At 40.0% G+C, this 23886-nt stretch overlaps 1 protein-coding gene across 3 annotated transcripts in view; it reads right to left on the minus strand.

The window, feature by feature from the left end:
* Positions 1 to 23886, minus strand: part of rxrab (retinoid x receptor, alpha b) — an 82500-nt gene that overhangs the window by 34164 nt on the left and 24450 nt on the right. The window contains exons 2-3 of one of the 3 annotated variants that reach the window (XM_056236614.1): positions 15514 to 15633; positions 1020 to 1264 (exon numbers count right to left, since the gene is read on the minus strand). In XM_056236614.1, coding sequence (XP_056092589.1) covers positions 1020 to 1264; positions 15514 to 15633 — 365 coding nt within the window. Of the gene's footprint in view, positions 1 to 1019; positions 1265 to 15513; positions 15634 to 23886 lie in introns of those variants that run through there. The other 2 variants (XM_056236622.1, XM_056236631.1) reach the window with 2 other exon arrangements.

Raw genomic sequence — 23886 nt, forward strand, 5'->3', positions numbered from 1 at the left:
ACATTTATCGGTTTATTTCTTATCTAGGTACCTTTTAAAAAAAAGGCTCAAGTCAACCACCTACATGTATCCTTAAATATAAAATATTAATCTAAGCAACTTTCCTGGAAAACAAATGTAGACAATTATAATACAAAAGTGGAATTACATCACTTGGAAACTGTTATATTCCTTGTATGATGTCTCATAAAACCCCGCTCATAGTGAGAGGGATTTAACAGAAATCCAATAACACCACAAAATGTTTACAAGAAGCTGCATTTTCCACCAATAAAACGCTGCTTCAGCAGAACTTTTTAAGCTATGTGTTATTAAATAAAACCCAATCATAAAGCTGATAGCACTGATGCCGAATTGATTAGATTTTCTGTGAATAAGCGGAAGACTGCAGCACGAAAGAAAAGCGAAATTGAGGCCACTAAACTCTGATTGATCAAATTAATGAGCTACACTGTGTATAAAATGCAAGTGTGTATGCATGTATGCCATATGGAAAATACAATGAAACTATTTATGTAGTTCTAAATACCTTGAATGTCCAAACTTTATAATTACTAGCATTTGTCATGAGTTATGCAGACAGCCTTCGCTCCTATTGCCACATCAATTACATTTGCTTTGAACAAGCAGATGACCATGTCTCATTGTAGCAAGAAAAGCTTGTTAAAAGCAGTTTTTCAAAACCTTACTAAATTGGATGAATGGCTCAATAAATGAGGTAAAGATTTGAATAAATGTTCGAGTCCCTGTGTGTGATTTTGTGCACCATCTAATCAAGCCCATTTGAGCAATCAGACTCTTTAAAATAGATCTTTAATTTCCAGCAGAGTTCAGGTCAAGTTTAGCCAATTGAGCAGAAAAATTCAGTTCAAGCTGAGCCTGAGAACATGTCGGAAAAAAAATATTGATTGGTTGCATAATGCATACCTCTGAAAGAATCTGCAATAGCACTTGGAAATTCTCAGCAATTGATGCTGAAGCTGTTAAATAAGTCCAGAGTAAATGCAGTGATGTCTTACCTGTGGGCTTAGACTGGGTCTGAAGGACATGCTGGTGGAGGACGGGCCGCTCATGGAGGGATGGCCCAAGGGCGAGCTGATGACGGGGAACGGCGAGGACAGGCCGTTGATGGGCGAGTGCAGCTGACCCGGGCTGGAGCTCATGGCAGACGGGCTGAGCAGGGGCTGGTGCAGAGGATGGTTACTGATGCCTCGGTGACCCATGGAGGAGCTCAAAGGAGGCGACGAGAGCTGACCGGAGGAGTCTGCAGGACGGCGAGAGGGAAAAAGTGTTACACACAAAGGAAACTTCAGGAATATTTTGCATTGTGAGAGGTAAATAAAGCCATTGTGTCTACGTTAGGATATTTTACACAGCTGCTGTTGTGAAAAGGTTTAAGAATGTGAAAATAGAGTGCAAATATCCATTCAATTAAAAAATTTGACTAATGACCAAGATTTTAAGGTTTTTCTTAAACTTTCCAAATAAAAGTGTTTAATTCACAATGTAAACATTTACAAAAAAATAAATAAAAATGTCCAGCAACAAAAACTTTCTAATTCAAGAAGTCTGACACAGAGAAGGTGCTAAATCGTCATAAAAACTATGACAAATAACATAAGTCAAATAATTAAAATAATTAATATAGCATACATATACTGATATAATAAATACATTAACAGTCGATTTTGGTATATAATAAGACATTATAAGTGCATGTCAAAAAAATTAAATGATAAATTATATTTTATATTGATATTATATAATATTGACATTTCTATTTAAAATATGTGACATGACGTGAAGGCCAAGTTTTAACCCATCCAAGTAAGTGCACACACATTAGGAGCAGTGAGTAGTGACACACACACACACACACACACACTACAAACTGTGGAGACCCACCCGGAACTTTCTATTCATCAAACAATCCTGAATTTGTTTTATCATGCTCCCACAAAACTATTGAGCAAAACAACCATTTTCAACATTGATAATAATAAGAAAGGATTCTTGGGCATAAAATCAGCATATCAGAATGATTTCTTCTGAAGGATCATGAAGACTGGAGTAATTATGCTGAAAATTCAGCTTTGCCATTACAGGAATAACTTACATTTTAAAATATATTCAAACAAAACACAGTTATTTAAAAAAGAGTAATAATGTTTTACAATATTAATGTTTTTACTGTATTTTTGATTAAATGAATACAGCCTTGATGAGCATAAGAATTTTTTTTACTGACCTCAAACACGAATGTATATTATTATGTATTCTTCAAGAAGTATTATCATGCTAATTATATGTGGGTACTTGCACAGACACTGTGTACATACACACTGTGTTTGATACATTTGTTTGTGTGTGTGGTCCTAGTAAACCTTACGTTATGGGGATACAATGATTGCAATATCAGAAACCCTTGTCCTTCTGGGGACATTTTTGGTCCCCATGAGGAAAACAGCTTGAACATTTTTTGCTTTTTGAAAATATAAAAATGCAGAAAGTTTTCTGTGATGGTTGTGTTTAGGGTTAGGGATTGAATATACAGTTTGTACATTATAAAAATCATTATGTCTATGGAAAGTCCCCATAAAACATGAAAATGTGTGTGTGTGTTTGTGTTTACTCTTCTATACGTATCCTACATATTTACCGTACTGTCAGTTGATTTGTTGACAATGTCTACACTGATAACACAGTGGACTTCAGCCACAACTTGCCTTCTCTTTACAGAGAGAGTAAACACATGTTGAGAAAACACAGAGGGCTTAATTACTCATCCTAGTTTTCCCCCCACAGCTACAAGGCCTTGACTGAAATGAAAACAATATTAATCTTCCTATACATGCAGCAACACATCTCAGGAAAAGGTAACAGTTCAAGTGTCATAGCAAATATTGTATTGAAACATCAGCTTCGGCTTATTTTCCCACTCTGACTATTGTGAAACATTTCAAAGGTCATTAGTCATTCAGTGTGTTTCTCTGGTAAAAGCAAGTTTGTAATATAATTTTTATTTCCGTCTATTGAAAAGCATGAACACAGTCATTTTATTCTATTAAAATCAGCAATGTTCTTTTATATCACGTGTCTTAAGTCCAGTGACAAGTAACATCTTTCCACTGAAATGGAAACTACTGAGCGACAAAACAAAATCACTGCTTATTACAAAATTATGTTTAATATACAACATAGGGATTTTTCACTGTGGGCGGAGCTACATGGCAACTGACAAAATGTCCTGCTACTCATCACGGGCTGCACTGTTAATTGGGGCAAAAAAAAAAAAAAACGGTTGTCGTTCCTATGATTTTATCATGTCAGCTCTAACGCTAGCTTACATTGAGAAGACAAAAATGATGGTTAAAGGAGAACCGTTTATTCACAATAGTGAAGATTCAAACCTGTGAAACAAAAGAAACTCATTCCTGACATGAACAAAAATCATAAACTATGAACTTAACAATAAACAATGACATGGAACAGCATACTATTCTTCAATACATGACAAAGTGACACGGCAACCATGAACAGACATAACTAATAAAACAAGAACCAATGAGAACACGACACATGCAACAAAGTAACCAATGAAAACAAGACACGTACTAAGGAACAAATCAGAACATGACACATGACAAGGAATCACATGACATGAACAGGTGACCCAGTAAACATGAACTTCAAAATAAAAGACATGAAAATATAAACTGAGAACATGAAAACATGAACAAAACCTAAACAGTCGTGACTTCAACAGTTACTTTAAGAGATATTTCTACTTGATTTGATCAATAAAAATTACTTTCATTGGTTTATCCCAATATTTTCAAGTTTGTAGAAAAATATTAAATAATTTCTTTGACTTGAAGTCAATTTAGATGTTACCACATAATGTATACTTTTTAGATGGCAAAACAATTGTACAGTGTGTTTAAGTTTATAGAATATGCATATTATGACTGAGTATTGCTGGTGGTATGACGGTACACCCATAGGTATAGTGTGACACTATTAAGATTTTGTTATACCATAGTAAATACATGTGTGCTGTTATCAGTGGGCAGTTATTTACATGCTATTTACATTTAAATGATGAATTTTAATTTTGGGGTGAACACCAATGTGAAACCAAACCACTGAAGATTATGAGGAGCTATGTAAGTTTAAGATTTGTCAGGTTGGATTTACGCCAGGGATTCTTTCCGCCAACCCAAACCAGCCCTGTACACTGTCACCAGCATTTCTCCAAAACGTATCTTAAAAAAGCGGAAAGCTCATGCACACTCATGTTTTCTTTTAAAAATCTGTCTGAAAGCCCTCGCTGGACAGTTTAAATTGGTTGTGATCTGGTTTCTCATCCTATCTGCATGACAGATTATGAGTTTGCAACAAATGACGGTTGGCGATATGTGTCTCTGACACACCACATACATGCACACACCTTCTCCCCTGCCACAACTTTTGGGCACAGGTACATTTAGGCATGTACATTCACACAGACTATAAACATCAATACACACCTACTGTATACACACATTCCCAGAGCACTGAACTAACATTTCAGATCATAAACAAGGTGTGTAGGAAGATCATTAGAAGCCTCGAAGTGACTTTTCGCCCCCCCCCTCTCTCTCTCTCTCTCTCTCTCTCTCTCTCTCTCTCTCTCTCTCTCTCTCTCTCTCTCTCTCTCTCACACACACACACACACACACACACACACACACACACACACGTTCATTTATACACCACAAAACTAATTTGAATGAGAATCAGAGCTATTCTGAGCTACAGAAAATTGCGGTTTTCTCCCAAAGATGACCACATGCTGACAGCAAGATTTGCAGCTCAAATCCTTCCTCTGAGAACTACAGCATAACTAAGCATAAAACTGGCCTACACTGAAAAATATGTGGTGTTGGATTTACTTTGAAACAACTCAGAAATTGCAAGTGAATTTCACAAATAGCTACAAAGAAATGGCAAGTAACACATTGAATTAAACATGAAAACTTGTAAAACATACTCCAGTTATCTTAGTTTTATTCACAACTTAGAAAAACCATTTGTTACAGTCTACAGTTAAGCTCACAGACGTCTCCTGCTTCACATACAAGTTTATGTCCAGTTTCAAAGCTAAACCCCTGGAATACAAAAATAATGTCATTAATATCTCAACACTGTGAATTTTGGCTCGGTTTTATTTTAATATAGACAACCGGTAGAGTCTCTGTGTCAATTAAGAATATGATTTGGCCTTATCGCGTAAACACAACAATCTTGACTCGACCGCTATATAAACACTGCCACACAAGGTGTTTACTCAATCGCCACAAACACCTACTCACTGAAATGTAAATCAAGGGTGGGAGATAAACAGACTAGGGGATAAGGATATACCGCCAGCCTAAGCAAAATGTATTTGAGCAAAACATCGTTACAGTTCGCTAATGAGGCAGCGAGAAGCAAAGCAGAGGCCTGATTAGTCGGAAGATGAGGGATGATGGGAAGGCAGAGCAGAGGGTTGACTTCATCACAACACAACACACTGCTGAACCGCATGGAAACACACATGACAAGATCATAACTCGCAATGCTACTGAGTTTGATCCAAGCAAAGAAAGAGTGGAAATCTTTATAGATTAACATTCTAATGCATTTTTTTTATTTATTTATTACTTTGTAATTATTTTATTTTATTTTAATCCAGAATAAAAACACATAGGCCTATTTAGATGTGTATTAACTGACTGAGGACTTTAATTGTATTTCTATTTTCTTTTCTTTGCCCTTTTTAATACATTAAATCTATTATTACTTATAACTATTATTACTCTTTATTGTTATTATTTTTTTCTTTTTCTCATGGACCTTTTATTATTATTTGTAGTCAGTTTTATGTAAAGCCCTTTGAATTCATTTAATGCTATAAACTGATTATTAAATACATTTAAATAAATAAGTATGAATAATAATTCATATATTGCATAATATCTCTACTATTATTTTACTTCAGTATTTCATTTTGCACATATGCTGCAACGACGAGTAAGAGTGATAACATTTAAAATATTTTCTTTGTGTCGTTTTTCATAGAAATCTCACCGGCACAATGCCGTACTACGGTGTTGTTGTTGTTTTTTGCATTTTTGCTATGCATTTTGAGTGGGTTTTAATGTGTTGCTAAGGGTGTTATGGATAGTTGTTCTATAGATGGTTGCTTAGTCTCTGTTGGCCTAAGTCAAAAAAGTCATTTTCTCTATGATATTCTTCTTCTAGTATTTATCCACCGGTTTTATCATTTGCTCTGAGTTCTGTCAGTGTAATACTAAGGCTTATGCATTTGTTTAAATCCGAGACCTATTAATAATGATGCTTACCTTAGCACCATTAATATTAAAAAAGCATGGTCATCATTGAGTAATCATTACCTCAGTATTATTTGATGAGGTTAGCACTCGATGACTCCCAAGATTATTACGAACAGAACCACTTAAACGGGGACAAAACAAGACACTTCAGCTAAAAGAGGGGTGAATCAGTCATAAACAACACAGATGAGTCTGTTTTCAATTCGCTCTAGCTCAGCAGTGCTGCAGAGTCATTTGAATATAGAGGAAGAGAGTGGTTTTGTGGCTTCCTCCATTCAATCAGCACAGAGTGTTTAAATCAAACCTTCGCTAATGTGTTTAGTCTGACACTTCCTGCGCACCTTATTTCTCCTCTCGGTTTCATCCTACTTTTCTTTAACACTGGTCTGATCTTTGCAGATCTACACAAACACGGGTTTGTATCACGCAGTGCGTGTGGCCATCAGGTCCAGGAAGGACATTTAGTCGACATAATACGCATTACATGCTCACTCACTCACTCTCTTCATTTCTCACTCTCACACACATAAACACTCTCATACACTCACATATTCATGCGCACATACACATGCTGCAGACAAAACTCAAGACTATCCAGCCGGCTGAGATTTAATTACACTGCCAATTTGGTCACATAGCAGTTTGGACTAAAGAATGATCCAGGTTTTGAGCCCACTACAGTTTCACACATCCGGCTATTTCAGATAATCAGCACTATAGAAAATATGCAGTTGTTCAAACAGTTTATCATGGCGTATAATGCAAAATAAGCATTTGGGTGAATAATGGTAAGCACAATGACTAATCTATATATGATTCATCTCCGGCTGTCACTTTTAATGAAAACTTTGAACAAAGAGAGGATAAATATTTTGAAACTGAATGTCCGGGATTTCCTTTACATGTTTAATCCCAGTTTAGACACAAAATATTCACAAATTATTTCATGACAAATTACAACAATGCGATGACTTGTTTTGAAATTAAAAACATGATAAACAGGGCGTACATTTTACAACAATTCTCATCCTGTTCAGAGAAGAATATAAAAAATGATCTGATGATCTAAATGCATTAGCATTTTTTGTCTAGTGGTACAAAAAAACAAAACAGGCAGCCACTGAGATATCTGAAATATTCATGATCCCTATTCCCCCTCTGGGTTTTCTTTTGAAATGACGGCCGTAATATTTCAATCTCATTTCCAAAGAGATTTCATTTTAAACAACCTTTTATCTCAAACCGACATACAGAGACTGTACATCACGTATATGACAAAGTGGTCAGCGTAAAAAGTGTTCTGAACAAGTTCAACTGGACACATGTTATAAATCTTACTGCTTTCATCTGATTTAGTATCACTGAGAAATTTCATATGAGAATAACTATGGTCAGCAAGTTCCCACGGTGATTCCCAACTTTTGCTGGCAGAGATGGTGACTTGAGTCTGAGGCGCTTAAGTAAAAAAAAGAATGATTGTAAGCTTGACTTAAACTCATAAACAACTGACATGAGCCTTAAACTGGACCTCAAATTAAAAACTTCTGGATGTGAAAAAAACGCATTAGGTTTACAAAGAGAAATATTTTCATATTGAGTAAATCTCATACTTTATATTAGGTGTCTTTAACTATTATGTACTTGCATTAAAAAAACAAGTACAATGTACTTATTGTGTTGATGTTGTACTGCAAAACACTTTTGCAGTACAGCCCTGAAGGCTGATTAGGGCGTGGCAGGAAGCCTCCAGGGCGGAGCTGGGAGATCAGGGGACAGGGCGGAGCAGGCTGCCACCCTTCGGGTGGTCATGGCGGAGAAGACCCTTCGGGCGGCCGTGGCGGAAACATCTCTTCGGGCAGCCACGGCGAGGACCTATAGACCCCCCCCCCCCCAGCTCTATCTTTAAGTTTATCAAGCGACGAGAATATTTTTTGCGCGCAAAAAACAAATGAAAATAGCGACTTTATTCAACTATTCATTTCCTTCTCTGTGGGCCTCGAGATTTCACGTAGTGTAACAGCACAACACTTCTAGGTTGTACGTCACACGCATCACACACATGACCAGCGTCGGCCAATAGTGAGCCTACATGCTGACCTACAACACAGAAGCGTTGCGCAGTTACACTACGTGAACTATCTCGAGGCCCACAGAGAAGGAAATGAATAGTTGAATAAAATCGTTATTTTCATTTGTTTTTTGCACACAAAAAGTATTCTCGTCGCTTGATAAACTTAAAGATTGAGCCACTGTAGTCAATTGGACTATTTTAACGATGTCTTTAACTTTTCTGGGCCGGCAAGTTTCGATCCCTTAGAAGCCTATGGAGGAGTGATCCAGCTCTCAGATTTAATCAAAAATATCTTACTTTGTGTTTTGAAGATGAACGAAAGTCTTACGGGGTTGGAACAACATGAGGGTGAGTAATTACTGACAGTATTTTCATTTTGGGGTGAACTATCCCTTTAAGACTCGGCTGTAGTCGACTGAAGACTCCCTGGAGTATAGGATTAGACGGATGCTGTAGTTGATTGGAGACTCGCTGAAGAGTAAACTTAGCTAACGTCAATGTCTATAGGCGCGCTAGAGTATTAGTATTATAGGTACGTAGTTAGGTTTAGGGAAAAAATCTACAACAGTACCCAATCTTCTTCAAAAAAAAATATTTTACGTTCAACAGAAGAAAGAAAGTCATACAGGTTGGGAATGACATGAGTAAATTATGAGAATTCTCATCGTATAGAAAGCCATGTTATTCTCATATAATTCTCAACTATCCCTTTAATTATCAAGGAAATGCCTAGAAATGACAGAATTGACCTATAGAAATATAGCGTTGGTAATATCGCACCTCTCCTCAACAAGCCACACAATTCACGTCCATAGTACAAACTGTGTAGGACGGGTTTAAATGCCAACACCAAACCCTAAAATCTGATTGAAAAGTTGAAACCAGTAGGAAAAGGATGTTGACCCAAGAAGTCGCTGAACATTTCCGCGGAGCAGATTGTTTAAGCTGAGCTAAAATAAGCATCAGAGCCCAAGGTGATGCACCTGTTTAAAGGTCTTGCTGACTGTGTCAGATATCAGGCCAATCATCTGCTCTCCTTATGTCCTTGGCATGTTAAAGTAAACATTTGCTTATATTATTTGCTTTATTTGTCAGAACCATGCTAACCATGCTAATGTAAAGGCTACAGGCACAGTGTCTGTCTGATTTCAGGGCATGGGAAGCTGGTCCCTAAAACCAAAATGTTATCAGTTTCCACTACAAGACTAGAGTGAATGAGACAATCAGATAAGCGTCTCTATAGCGCAGAGAGAAAGCGAGCTTTCTATAAGCCACCTGTGAGATTAAGCCAGTGCTATCTGACACACTCGGCTACACGTGTTTGCACAGAGATGGACAGATATGAACTGCTGGTACAGAGAGAACTGCTCAGCGTCCAGGGGCCAGGGAAAGAGCACATGCATTAGTCTAAATGACACAGTGAACATACAGTGGCAACATGTCTGAAAAGATCACAGACCTGACATGCTTCGAATTCAATGCTTAAAGGATTGATTGACTAATGAATGAAAGTTTTTATTAAATATGGTCTAGTATAATGGAGTGAACTTTTTATAAGATAAGACTAAAAGTCTGTTCATCAAGTCTAAAAGAGAAATTCCTAAACTGTGGTATGTCTTCTAGAGGGGGTATCTGGAAAGATTTTAGATTTGGAAAAATGATTAAAATCATGACTAATGTTTTTTTTTCCCCAGTTTATTTTCAAATAAAGAAAACGTTATACATGTCTAAGGGTTGAAAACATAATTTCCATTACTTGAAATAAAATAAAATGAAATATATATATATAAAAACATTTCTCATTTTCGTTTAGTATAAAACTACTAAAATCAAAATGAAAAAATAACATCTAAACATTTAATATATATATATATATATATCAATGATAATAAAATGTGTGCAAAATTAAATTAAATTACATTAAATTAAATGATTACATTTTTCATTACATTTTATTTATCTCTAGAAGCCTGAAATGTAATGAACTCTAAGTAGGCCATACTTGCAATAATAATAGTGATGCTTGGCGTATATCAAGCGTCACTAAGCAGATGAACAAATGAATAATAGAAACACATACAGCCTATGGTTTGAGTATAATGAAGAATCACTTCCATCAGCAACAAACAAAAGATTCATGTCTGCTGTTTTGATGTGTGCTGTACATTACAAGCTTCTCCCTGCAATGCCTGACAATAAACCATCATCTCTACAGACCCCTTTATTCCCTCTTTCTGCTTTAAATCGAGACAGTAGATATCCTGTCATTCTCTCTCAGTCTATCCCTGCAGTAAGATTGCAGGCTGCCCCACTTTTTAGGTTGCAAAAACACAAAGATGCACACACATTCTTGCACAATCACCGGTGGGACTGGATGGCTGGCCTGGTGCCCTGAGAACTGGAGCTTATACTGTGCGTCTGCCAATCTGAGCCCAACAAGCTGTTTTAGGGGGAGGCATGTGCATTTAATTTCATTCTCACAGACCATCAATGTCCTGCAAAAAGGCCAATATAAACCTCAGTCACTAAAGAGCCTTCTGAAAAAAGCCTTTGTCACATTGCTCTTGTTAAAAGATCAAGAGGAGAGGAACTATTTCCAGATTCTCAAAGCAAGAATTCAAAATGAAAAATTGTATTGTTTTTGATACAGATGAGTGATTTGTGTTCATTTTCCTCTATATCTTCCTTTTGACTGAAGTAAAAAAAAAAAAAACTGATGCAGTTTAACTTTGGACATCAGAAATGAGATAATATTTCATTGGGACTGTGCCAGAGAGATAAAGAGCTCAGCGAGACCTCAGGAGCTGATTAAAGCTGATACAGCTCCAGGACTGATAGCTTCCCTCCAGCTTCTGTGTCGTTAGCCGCTCCTCTCAATGCCATGTGTGTGTGTGTGCACCATATCCAGAGAGTCAAAATTATGCAATTATGGATACTTAAATTTGCACCAAATTGCTGCTTTTGAGCAGGTTCATGTTGTTGTTGTTTTTAACTAACTAAATACTTTATTTAAACAGATCTTTGTTGTCTTGAAAAATGTTTCATAAAAATGCGTTTTATGTATGGATTTAGTTTTATTCTTGTCTTTCAATCACTTTCAATCGTTAAATAGAAAATCCAAATATTACATATCGTCGCTGTCGAGAGGAAACCTCGTATCTCCATATTTTTTTCCATACATCATTACTATTGGTTACCCTTTACGTCTATCTGTGGGTTGTGCAAAAATTTAACCAATGAAAAGTATTAAAAAGAGCTTATGACTAAACCTTGCATCTCCATTGGATCCTTAATCTGCCGGGAAAATCTGATAAATCCACCCCGCCTCTATCGTGAATGATGTGACGCACGCAGTTTGGACCATCTCTGCTTGTGTGCAGTGCAAAGGTAAATAAAGAACTGGTTCTTTGAATAGGCCTAAGTAGCCAACAGGTTTTTTTTTTTTTTTTTTACTCAAGAAACACTATGTTTTATGTATTTAAGGAGTGGATTTTTTTTTTTAATGTCTTAGTGTAACATTTGTCGTCGAGTCATTGCCAATACTGCCTTATAGCAGTATTGGCAATAGCCTGTGAGTAGCACTTTATCTTTAATAACATGATATTTTCTCCAAATGACAGAAAAGACGGAGCGCCCACATAGCCACAGTAATCTTTATAACCCATAAGTTGATAAAAATGTAACACAATGCACATACTACCTCAGATGCGGCCGTTCCAATGGTGGAGGAACACATAGCCTAAATTCTGTACAAAATTATGAACTAAATTCTCAGAAATTCGCTTGTCAAATACCTTGTAACTCCATTTGAGCTTGGTTTTGGTAAAATATTAATAATATAATGACTCGTGCAAGTGTCTGACCATATGTGTTGAATCACACCAGTGTTGAATCATTTTAAAAATACAGTGATTTTTCCATTTCCTGAAAAGTAGCGTTTTTGGAGATACAAGGTTTCCGATATTTAAAATCATCTAAATTTAGAGTGAATTAACATAAAACATTTCAATATTTATTGTGTGAAAATGATGTACTGTGAGAGATTTTTGCACAAATTATGACTGTCAGTCAGGCAGGGCTATTATCATTAACTAAATCCATAAAAAAATTGTAATTACTTGTTATAAAATAAACATTAACTGAAATAAAATAAAATATAAAACACTTACAATTTATTTCAGCTAGTTGCAAGGCAACATTTATCATTTTTGTTTAGTTTAAGTTAAGACTAAAACTTAATAAATCAATGTTAAAATGCAAAAATAAAATCTAATTATAAATATTAACAAAAACTATAATAGTAAATAAATGATGCTAAAATAACGCTGCCCTCAGACGTTGCGTCATTTCCATCAGAATCAACAATTTTGCTAATTTAGTTTTATCAAAAGTTGATACTTAGTTTACAAAACTAACAACAGTGTCAATGAAGCACCATATGAACATGGTTAATATCATTCAGAATAATATTTGTATTGTGTATTGTTTCCAATAAAGCTGTAATTTTGCTAAAGTTGTGAACATTTTATTTAACTGTGTATTTAGCATACACAAAATGCTAAGTATTAAATGACCATTAGCAAGACAAGGGTGACGTTATTTTAAAAATGTAAAAAAATATAAAATAAAAACATTTATACCACTGTCATTTAAATCACAGAATGTTATTAAACATAATTGAAACACATAGGAAATAAGAGTGGTGGAAATGACCATGACTTGTGCTTCAATACATTTAGTTTTCTTTGTTTCCAAAGTTCAAAAGTAACTGTTTCCTCTGTTCCTTTGTTCCCACCAGTTATTAGTTGCCATGGACACTCATTTAAGGATCACACCTGTTAGTCTTTGAGTTGATCATCATTGTGTATTTAAGTTCCTTATTTCCTTCAGTTCGTTGTCTGGTATTGTCGTATGTTACACGCTGTTATACGTTGCCTGCTTTCTTGTGGATTACCTGAGTTTGTTTTACTTTAATACTTTTGTTTTTTAGCCTTTTTGTATCTTGATCATCTTAGACCCAAAACGTTACAAGGACAAAAGTGCCCATAGCTGAAGAAACACCCAATTATAAATTATCATCGCTGTGTTAAACTATTTACATTTTCAATTTCATGTCAGCTCAACAATCAAGTTTGTTTTTTTTTCCTCTTTTTTTTAAAAGTAAATCTCAAATGCCAGCAAAATATTTCGTTTTCTCTCACAGGCATCTTTAGTCACTTTATACACCCAACACATTACACATGTGATGTAGCTCAGCCTGCTGTGGCACCTCAGTCTGCTTTATGGAGACAACTGCTTCGATCATCAGGAAGAAATTAGCGGAGCACTAAGCAACTCAATCTTATTGGCTGCCGGGCCCGTCCGCTCCATTTGAGGTCAGCCCAGACATTCCAATGGATAATCTTTTCCATCCCTCCACTCTCTTGTCTTTCTCTCTCTCTCACACTCAGTCTGTTTTCCTCAAAGAGCAACTTCAGCACAAGGCTGGCTTTGTGTAGCCTCTTCTTTCTTACTCAGTCAGTGTGTTTTAAGTGAACCGTGTGGAGCTGAAATACATATCTGCCGTCGTTCCAAGCTTTCCCTGCACCTTCCAGTAAGTTATTTTCTATAGCAAGCTAGTAATATGAAGCCTCTGAATTAGGCCCATCACCACATCACAAAGCTTCTGGAGAGTAGCTGAGCTATGTTTGCTTCTGGAGCTTCGCCCACTTTTCCCAGCATCCCATTCTTTGTTCTGCTCTCTCTCTCTGAACTTGCAACAAAAGGCTGTAATTATGGTGGGCACAAACCAGAGAGAAAGAGCGATATTATAGCATTCTCTCACACTTCAAATATGCCTGCTCGCTAGAAGTTACAGGAACCCGTTTTGATTTATGCCAGCTGTGGAAATGACAGCTGCTGTGAACTTCTGGAATGGTCGTTTTGATGCAACCCACATATCTCATGCATTCTGAATCACAATATTTACACAAGTCCTCATGTTAAACGCCTGAGATACACATCCTCGCCAAAACATACTGTTGAGTGATCGCGCTAAAGACTAGCTTTAATGTGCTACAAAACTAACTGTTAACACTTTATAATAAATTTCCATTTGTTGATATTAGTTAACTACATCAGATGACATGAACAATATATGCATCTAAGCATTATTAATCTTAGCTGAGGTTCTACATTTACTAATACATTATTAAAATCAAAAGTTGCATCTTTTATTTAATTTATTTAATTTTATTTTATGATTATAATAACATTTACTAATAAATTAATATCTGAGATTATTTAATGGACCTGAGCTAACATGACCAAACAATAAACAGTGGTAACAATTTATTTTACTGTGTCCTTGTTACACGTTAAATGTACTTATATAGTAATAACAGTAAATTATGCATAATTACAAGCAACTAACTCTAAACCAAAACTCTATTGTTAATTACATATTGTTAATTAATATTACTCAGTACTTAATTGCATACCTGAACTGTAGCGGCCTAACATTAACTAACATTAACAAATATTGATAAATACTGTAACAAATGTAGGCTAATGCTCATTGTTAGTTAATCAATTAACTTGAAAAATATATTCTCTGGAAGTGATAATTGACTTTAAATAAGCAACAAGCCTGGGGGAAAACAAACTTGCTGTATACTAGCTGAAAACCATCTGAGAACAAAGAGATCTACAACATGTGAATACTGGGAATAAGACCGGTGAAACATGTCCATTACTGTAGGGGCCAGGGGAGACACTCACTGTATGGGCTTTGTTGTAACATGTTTGAAGCAGAAACTATTTCTCATGAGTGAAACTGTATCTTGAGTTCTGCTCGGGAATGACAGGACAAGACATCCTACACTTGGAATAAAGACTGATTTTGCCCTACAGCGTTGAATCGCTGACGATATGCATGGATGATCCAGCACTGTAGGGCAAGATCAGTTCAACGCAACTGTGCAAACACAAACCAGATGGCTTTCAGAATTAAAATTCTGATCTGATGTGTTTATGTGGCAAGTGCAGGTGCTCTGATGTGTATGTGCATGTGAATGTGTTTTATACCTGTGGATATCCTGCGCTGTTGTAGCGGGTACGCCCCCATGAAGCCAGAGCAGCCATTGGGCGAACTGCCAGCGTCGCCCGACCAGCTCCGCGCTACTGTGCAGGGGTTTTTCAGGAGCCCTGTGTGTGTGACACAAGAGAAGTGGGTGAAAGTCACTCGCTTGCTATTTAATCAGGTGAGGGTTTCAGACCAATATGTGAAAATAAACATTACACTTTACTCAAATATGTTATGGATGGATCTCACAGTCTTCAATGAACTATATATAAGCTTATATGACAGTATAGGGGGAAATAATTGCTCAAATGTTGCTCTCTGGAAACGTAATGAGAGTTTATGTAGACATCAGTCATAGTCTCAATATGTCTCCTATAAAAGTCTTTAAGATAAATAAATGTAGAAACCAATAAAACAATATTTGACATTCAATAAAAGTACACACAATGGATGTTGATAGCATAACTCAGATGATTTGGTTTTGGAAGAAACTGATGAGAAAGCTTGAGCTCACATTGATTTTTATTTGCAAATCTGAACATAGTTTGAGACATTATTGAGATCTCTTATGAAGCATGTGAGATAATGTCACGTGTGGGTGTAATATGGCAAATGAAGGAGTAAAGAAACAAAAACAGTCTTTGATAAAAAATCCAAAAAGGGAACATGCAGGAGATAGCAGGATGTCACATTTTGCCATTGTTTTGGTTTCGTTTTCATATTGGACTTTCTCCCGTCTCCTGTGTTCCTTTGTTCCGGCCAGTCATTAATTTCCATGGACACCCATTTAACAATCACACCTGATAGTCTTTGAGTTAATCATCATTGTGTATTTAAGTTTCTAATTTCCTTCAGTTCGTTGTCTGGTATTGTTTCATGTTAAACACTGTTACGTTGCCTTCTGTCCTGTGGATTACCTGCATTTGTATTAATTAATATTTTTGTTTTTGAAGCTTTTTACATCTTGATCATCTTAGTCAGACCTAAAACATTACAGAACACCAGACCAAAGAAAAATGGATGGAGTATGTAGCAGAACTCATCGCACTAGCCTGTAAAGGGCTCTCGATATTGGATTATTCTGCTCGCTTCTGCCAGCTCGCCCAACACTATCATTTTGATGACGAGATGCTGAAATCGCTCAACTGGATTGGAGTGAACTATTACAGCCCTCTTAATTTACCTGATTTGGGAAGTGGAACATGAAGAGAAGCCATCCTCAGGTGTCTGCAGGGCACGTATCTCCAGCTAATGCCATCACTCATGGCCACTGCTGACACAAAGCCCACTGCCACCGTGGAGATTCACTGGCTTCACTGGACTCCCTTGTCCCTCCGGCTCCACTTTGGTTAGACCTCATCCTGCCAGCACCACAGACTTCCGGGACACCAGCTGCGCTTTACCCCTCCACCCCTTCGGCTCCGTCTTGCTCTGCCTTCCCTTTTGCTCCGCCTTGGTCCTTGTTCGCATCGGCTCCGCCTCAGTCCACCAGCACCCAGCCTCCACCTCGGCTGCTCGTCACTGCGTTTCTGCCCTGGCCTCCTGAAACTACAGGGTTGTCTGGTCTCCCCATCTCCTCAGCTGCGCCTAGGTCTCCAGGTCTCCGAGCCACAACGTTGGCTGTCAGACCGCTAACTCCACCTTGACACATCCCACCGTTGGTTCCGCCATGGGGATCTTCAGTCTCGTCTGCTCTGCTGTGGTGGTCTTCTGTTCCTCCATGGGAGTTGTCAGTCCTGCTGTGGTGTTCTTCTGCTCATGTGCCTGATGAAGACCTAAAGGTCGAAACGTTGCGTGGAATGTGCACACCTTCTTTGTATTTTTGGGTCTTCTGCTCCACAATGGAGGTTTTCTGTTCTTCCACTCTCATGAACTCTATTGGAATATTTATCATTTATAGCGTCAGGAGTCACCTTCCAGAAGGGGGAGTTCTGTCACGTTTTGCCTTTCTTTTGGTTTTGTTTCTATATTGGACTTTCAGTTACCTGTTTCCTGCGTTCGTTTGTTCCCACCAGTCATTGGTTGCCATGGACACTCATTTAAGTATCACACCTGTTAGTCTTTGAGGTAAGCATCATTTTGTATTTAAGATCCATATTTCCTTCAGTTTGTTGTCTGGTATTGTCGTATGTTACACACTGTTACGTTGCCTTTTTGCATCTTAATCATATTATTTAGACCTTACACAGGAGAATAACGTAACCATATTAACATTGACGTTGATATTAACAATACTGGACAAAGAAACTGAGGAAACTAAGGGCATATAAAACAGGGAGATAATGAGTAGAACAGAAACAGGTGAGTGAGAACTAATTAACAGCCAGGGAAACTACACTGAACAAAATTATAAACGCAACACTTTTGTTTTTGCCCCCATTTTTCATGATCTGAACTCAATTATCGAAGACTTTTTCTATGTGCACAAAAGGCCTATTTCTCTCAAATATTGTAAACAAATCTGTCTAAATCTGTTTTAGTGAGCACTTCTCCTTTGCCAAGATAATCCATCCACCTGTGCCTTAGGCTGGACACAATAAAAGGCCACTCTAATATGTGCAGTTCTCTTATGAGAGGTTCTCTCGTATTGCGTAAGCTAGCTTACGCTACGGGAAAGATTAATCTTTTCTGAATTATTGAAGCCAAAAAATTATCCTTAATTTTGTATCCATTGTCAACGCAGTGCAGCAGCTTCAGACCTTGAGCGGGCTATCTAGCGAGCTCATTGGTCGCTCTGCGGGAACTGCTGCAGCCTATGGACGGACAGAATGAACTCGCGTCCAATGAGAGGCGCTCGCGCCTTCATCACGTCACAGCCCGCCAAGCTGGGCGTGGCTAGAGTGTATATTAGAGCGGTCCAAAGGCTGCCTCCCTGATTTTCATCTCTTCAGCGATCACGCTGAAACCTGAGAAGCCGAAGTCCTCCTAGCTGCGCTGAGAAAACGACGGCTCAGTCCCGCCGCGGCCGGACCGCCGTCAAAGCTTCGCCCCCTGTCAGTCCCCTTATCTCAGGCTACTGCAGTGGTGTATACAGCAACCAACAAGCCGGTGACGCTACCCGCTTGCCTGCACCCAAACGCCGTTTTTACGGCGACCCAGAGAAATCTCTTACAGAGCAAACGTGCCTTATGTGTAGAAAATGTGCCCACAACCCAGTGTTTGCCCCTACACACAAGCATTACACTACCCGTGTCCCTGTCAGAGCCCACTCACATAAAGCTGGCACAGCCCGCTCGAGTGTTAGAGTCAATAAACGCGCCCACGAGCCCGTGCGCGCGCCCCCTCTCTGCCCGCTCTGTCACACGGCCGGCCATCACCTCTCTGTATACAAGTCCCGTGCCCGTGACTATGCTCGCGCATCTCTTAACAGATGTGACTCTTTCCCCATTCACCTCAATCGGGAAGTCACTCACAGAACAGCCTGTTCCTGCTGTTTGCGAGCCGTCATGCATAAGCACAGTAAGCGCGCTCACCAGGGGCGTAGCAGCCATTATAAAAGTGGGGGGGACAAAATGGTGTGGTGATGTGACCCAAAGGTCAGTCCTTCCAGAAAAATGCGGAGTTTTTTTGTGATTGTTGCGGGCAAAAATCCTTGATTATGCGGCGATGGAATATGCAGGATATTTGCAATTTTATGTGATGAAATTGCGGGAACTTACAAAAACTGCGGTTTGATGAAAAAGAGAGAAAAAGTGATTCCCCAACACCCTGTTCTCACTAGGCTACTACCTTAATGTAAAGAGCTATTTCTTATTACTTCCTATGATAAGCAAACATACTACATCACAGAAAGTGCTGGAATATTTAATCTTGTTTTATTTCAGACCTTAATAAACACATGGCTCAAACTTACAAAACATTGATGAGTCAAACAAGTTCTGTAGCTTTACAAAAGGAATATGCTACAACTTCAGTAAAAATGAATAAATAAAATATGAAAAACATGTTTCCTGTTTTACAGTTTTTTTTTTCAATGATGTTCATGTCGCGTAATTACGTCACTTCATAACGTTCCCATGGCAACAGGGGGAAACGGCTGCTCTCGTGTGAAGCAAACGCAACATTTTTCAACTTTCTGCTAAGATATATGTGACTTTTTTTTGCAACAAAAATGCGGGGATTATGAAATCATACAAGCCCCGCATATTCTGCGTGGAAATCGGCAATTTATACGGCAAAAGTGCGGCGTAGGCCTATTTGAAAAAATGCCCCCGCATAAATATGCGGACTTTGGCTGATTATTGAATCATGCGATCGCATAATCGCGTTTTTCTGGAGGGACTGAAAGTTGATGTTCATAATAATAAATTCTAGATGGAATAGCAATTGGCATTTTACAGCACCCTAGTGCCAAATTTGGGAACATGCCATGATAGTTTACAGCAACCTATTTTTGTGAAATCATACTCGAAATAAAAAAAATATTGCAGGACTTGGGACTTTCAGACAACTGTGGACATCTATACTTTATTTTTATGAAATAAAGATATTTTATGATATTTACAATATTTCAGTTAAACTACACTTGAACAATAGGCCTAACTTTTATCTTAACAGTTGGACCAAAAAAAGTGTTCAATGAGTATAACAGATAACATATAGCCTACAGTAATTTTATACAACAGACATTTTATAAAAAAATATATCAATAAAACCTAAATCAATGAATTCGGTATTGGACATCAATTTAACATTGACATTAGATGTTGAATTTACATTGAATTTTGGTCACCCGACGTCGCAACCAAAATTTAATCAAATATCAACGTCTTATGACGTGTGCCTGCTGGGAATAATCTGTTATGTCTCATTTAACAGACGCTTTTATCCAAAGCAACAGGTAGGAGAGCATTTAACACACACTCGGCACAATCCGGCGCGACGTGACGAGGTCCATACGGGTTCTGTTGTCTTACACTTCTTACAGCGTTACAGTAGGTTAAATCATAATAAGGAAACTTTACGTGTGATTCATGTCATCGCGACATACTGTAACAGTGTGTGTTTGAAAAAAAAATGATGTAGTCCTCTGCTTTTTTTCTGGGGTGCATTAGACGGCCAAACAGCAAAGCGACTAAACAAACACGAAAATTCGCAAGAGCAACAAAAGATTTGAAGCTCATGGCAGACGCGCCCAATAGATGCTTCGCGCTGTGATTGGCTGAATGTTAGCTCACTCAAGTCTAAGTAACAAATCAGAGAACACGGGCGGAAATATTGGCGCGGAGTAAAAAAAAATGCGGGGGACAGAATCACCTGTTTCTAAAAGTGGGGGGGACGTGTCCCCCCCGTCCCCCCCGGTTGCTACGCCCCTGGCGCTCACACATTCTGTTCAGCTCGCTGTGTGCGGCAATCAGGGCGATTTGGGCATTCACCCTCTAGCGTTACGCTTCAAAGCGTGGGAAGCTATTCCAGGGATACCCAAATGGGTGTTAAGCACGATAAAACAAGGTTATTTGCTACAATTCGATCGCCGCCCTCCCCGCTTCCGAGCGCGGCTCGAAACGACTGTGAACCCGGCAGCAGCCTGCATGCTTCGTTCAGAAATAGCAAACCTTCTGTGCAAAAGGGCCATAGAGAGAGTGCCGCCTTCTCTGAGCGAGTCGGGGTTTTACAGCCGTTATTTTCTTGTTCCCAAGAAAGACGGCGGCCTCAGACCGATTTTGGATCTCAGATTTTTGAACAGGGTGCTCGTGAAGAGACCGTTCAAAATGCTTACAGTCAGGAAACTCCTCGCGCACGTGCGCCAGGGGGACTGGTTTATATCTCTCGATCTGAAAGATGCTTATTTTCAGATTCAGATAAATCCCCGTCACAGGCCATTCTTGAGATTAGCCTTCGACGGTCAGGTTTATCAATACACCGTCCTGCCGTTCGGCCTGTCCCTAGCACCCCGTGTTTTTACGAAGTGTATGGATGCGGCGCTCGCACCCCTGCGGAGCCAGGGCTTGCGAATACTGAACTATTTGGACGATTGGCTGATTTTGGCACAATCACAGACGGAGCTACTGTCTCACAGGACAGTTCTCCTCAGTCATCTGAACAGCCTGGGTCTCACAATCAATTGGACCAAGAGCTCACTTCAGCCCAGTCGAGCGATTTCCTTCCTTGGAATAGAGCTAGACTCCATGGCTATGTCGGCTCGCTTATCAACACAGCGCTCGCGCCGTGTTCAGTGATTAGCCGCATCTTTTCAGATGAACAACCTCACACCTCTGAAAATATTTCAGAAGATGCTAGGTTACATGGCCTCAGCCTCAGCAGTACTCCAGCTGGGTTTACTGCGCATGCGCCCGCTTCAACATTGGCTAAACACCCGCGCGTTTCGCCGGGCTTGGGGCACAGGCCGCCAGCTAATCAGAGTGACTCAGACCTGTATCTCAGCTCTGCAGCCCTGGACAGTGGCCGAATGGTACCAGCGGGGAGTGACGATGGGAGCTGTGTCCCGCCGAAAAGTCATCTCGACAGATGCGTCCAACACGGGTTGGGGTGCGGTCTGCGAGGGCTCACCGGTGTTTGGCCTATGGTCAGTACAGGAAAAGCTCCTTCACATAAATTGTCTGGAAATGATAGCGGTCGAGTACGCGCTCGTGCGCTTCCTCCCGGTCATTCAGGGTCACCACGTCCTGGTCCGTTCGGACAACAGATCTGTGGTATCCTATCTAAACCGCCAAGGCGGCGTCAGGTCCAGAAACCTCTTCCACCTGACAGAACGCATACTGAGTTGGTCCCAGGGCCATCTGCGCTCGCTGAGAGCGACGCATGTGCCAGGCCATCTGAACAACGGCCCAGACAGACTGTCCAGAGACAATATTCCCCTAGGGGAATGGTCTCTGCACGCTCTAACAGTCCAGATGCTGTGGCGCCTATTCAGCAGAGCAGAGATAGACCTCTTTGCGTCAGAAGAGAACTCTCACTGCCCTGTGTTTTTCTCGAAAAGCGAGGACGCGCTGGCCCAGGACTGGCCCAACCGCCCGCTTTACGCCTTCCCTCCCATCTCGCTATTACCACAGGTAATACAGAGGATCAGGGAAACGCGCTGCTCGGTGCTCCTCATAGCCCCGCGCTGGGAGAATCAGACATGGTTTCCGGAGCTTACGCAGCTGTCACTGACAGCCCCGTGGCCCATTCCAGTGAGATCAGATCTCCTCTCTCAAGCTCGCGGCACGATCTGGCATCCCCACCCAGAGCGCTGGGCGCTGCACGCGTGGGCGATCAACGACTACCCGTCGCTTTGCCAGAGGGCGTTATGAACACTATCATACACGCTAGAGCTCCCTCTACGAGAAGACTCTACGCGTCCAAATGGTCTGTGTTTTTGAAATGGTGCACCGACAGAGATCTGGACCCACGGACATGTGGGGTTTCGCCGCTGCTCGTGTTTTTACAAGAGCTATTGGATAAGGGCAGGTCCCCATCCACGCTCAAAGTATACGTGGCGGCCATCGCGGCGTTCGCTGAACCCCTGCATGGCCAGTCACTGGGAAAAAACGAGCTGGTCATCCGTTTCCTCAGGGGAGCTAGAAGGATGAACCCCCCGCGCCCCCCATCGGTTCCTATCTGGGATCTTTCTATAGTTCTCGAAGCTATGAAAGCCCCTCCTTTCGAACCGCTTCAATCCGTGGATGTGAAATACCTTTCACTCAAAACCGTTTTTCTGACTGCCTTGTCATCAGTTAAACGTGTGGGAGACCTTCATGCGCTGTCTGTCAGCACTGCGTGTCTTGAGTTTGGACCAAATGACTCCAAGGTCATTTTGAAACCTAGACACGGCTATGTCCCCAAAGTTATCGGTACCCCGTTCAGAGCGCAGATCATTTCTCTATCGGCTCTGCCAACATCCAATAGCGAATGTGACGCCAATCTCCTCTGCCCTGTGAGAGCACTGAGATTGTATACTGCGCGCTCTGCTTCTTTCAGACGCACTGAGCAGCTTTTCGTTTCGTTCGGAGGGCGCACCAAGGGTCTCGCCGCCTCGAAACAGACACTGTCTAGATGGATAGTGGACGCTATTGCTGCTGCGTATGCATCAAAAGACCTGCCATGCCCTTTGGGCGTTAGGGCTCACTCCACTAGAGGCATGGCCTCATCGTGGGCGTGGTCCAGCGGGATTTCCATTCACGACATATGTGTGGCAGCGGGCTGGGCTTCCCCCTCTACCTTTGTCAGATTTTACAATCTGGAAGTACCCGCCCTGCAGGCTAAATTGCTAGCGGTCTAATACGCTAAAGCTCTCCTGGTGAGCTGCACTGATGGGAAACTCTCCACAGACCGGCACTACCGCTCTGTCTCTCTTCCCGCTATGTGCTTATGTATTGCATTCACACTGGCCCGCGCTTTTGCTGGCTAAAATGCTTTCCCCACTCATAGGGCTC

The sequence above is a fragment of the Rhinichthys klamathensis genome, unplaced genomic scaffold (genome assembly GCF_029890125.1).
Source record: "Rhinichthys klamathensis goyatoka isolate OS25496 unplaced genomic scaffold, OSU_Roscu_1.1 h1tg000019l_1, whole genome shotgun sequence".
Lineage (NCBI taxonomy): Eukaryota > Metazoa > Chordata > Actinopteri > Cypriniformes > Leuciscidae > Rhinichthys > Rhinichthys klamathensis.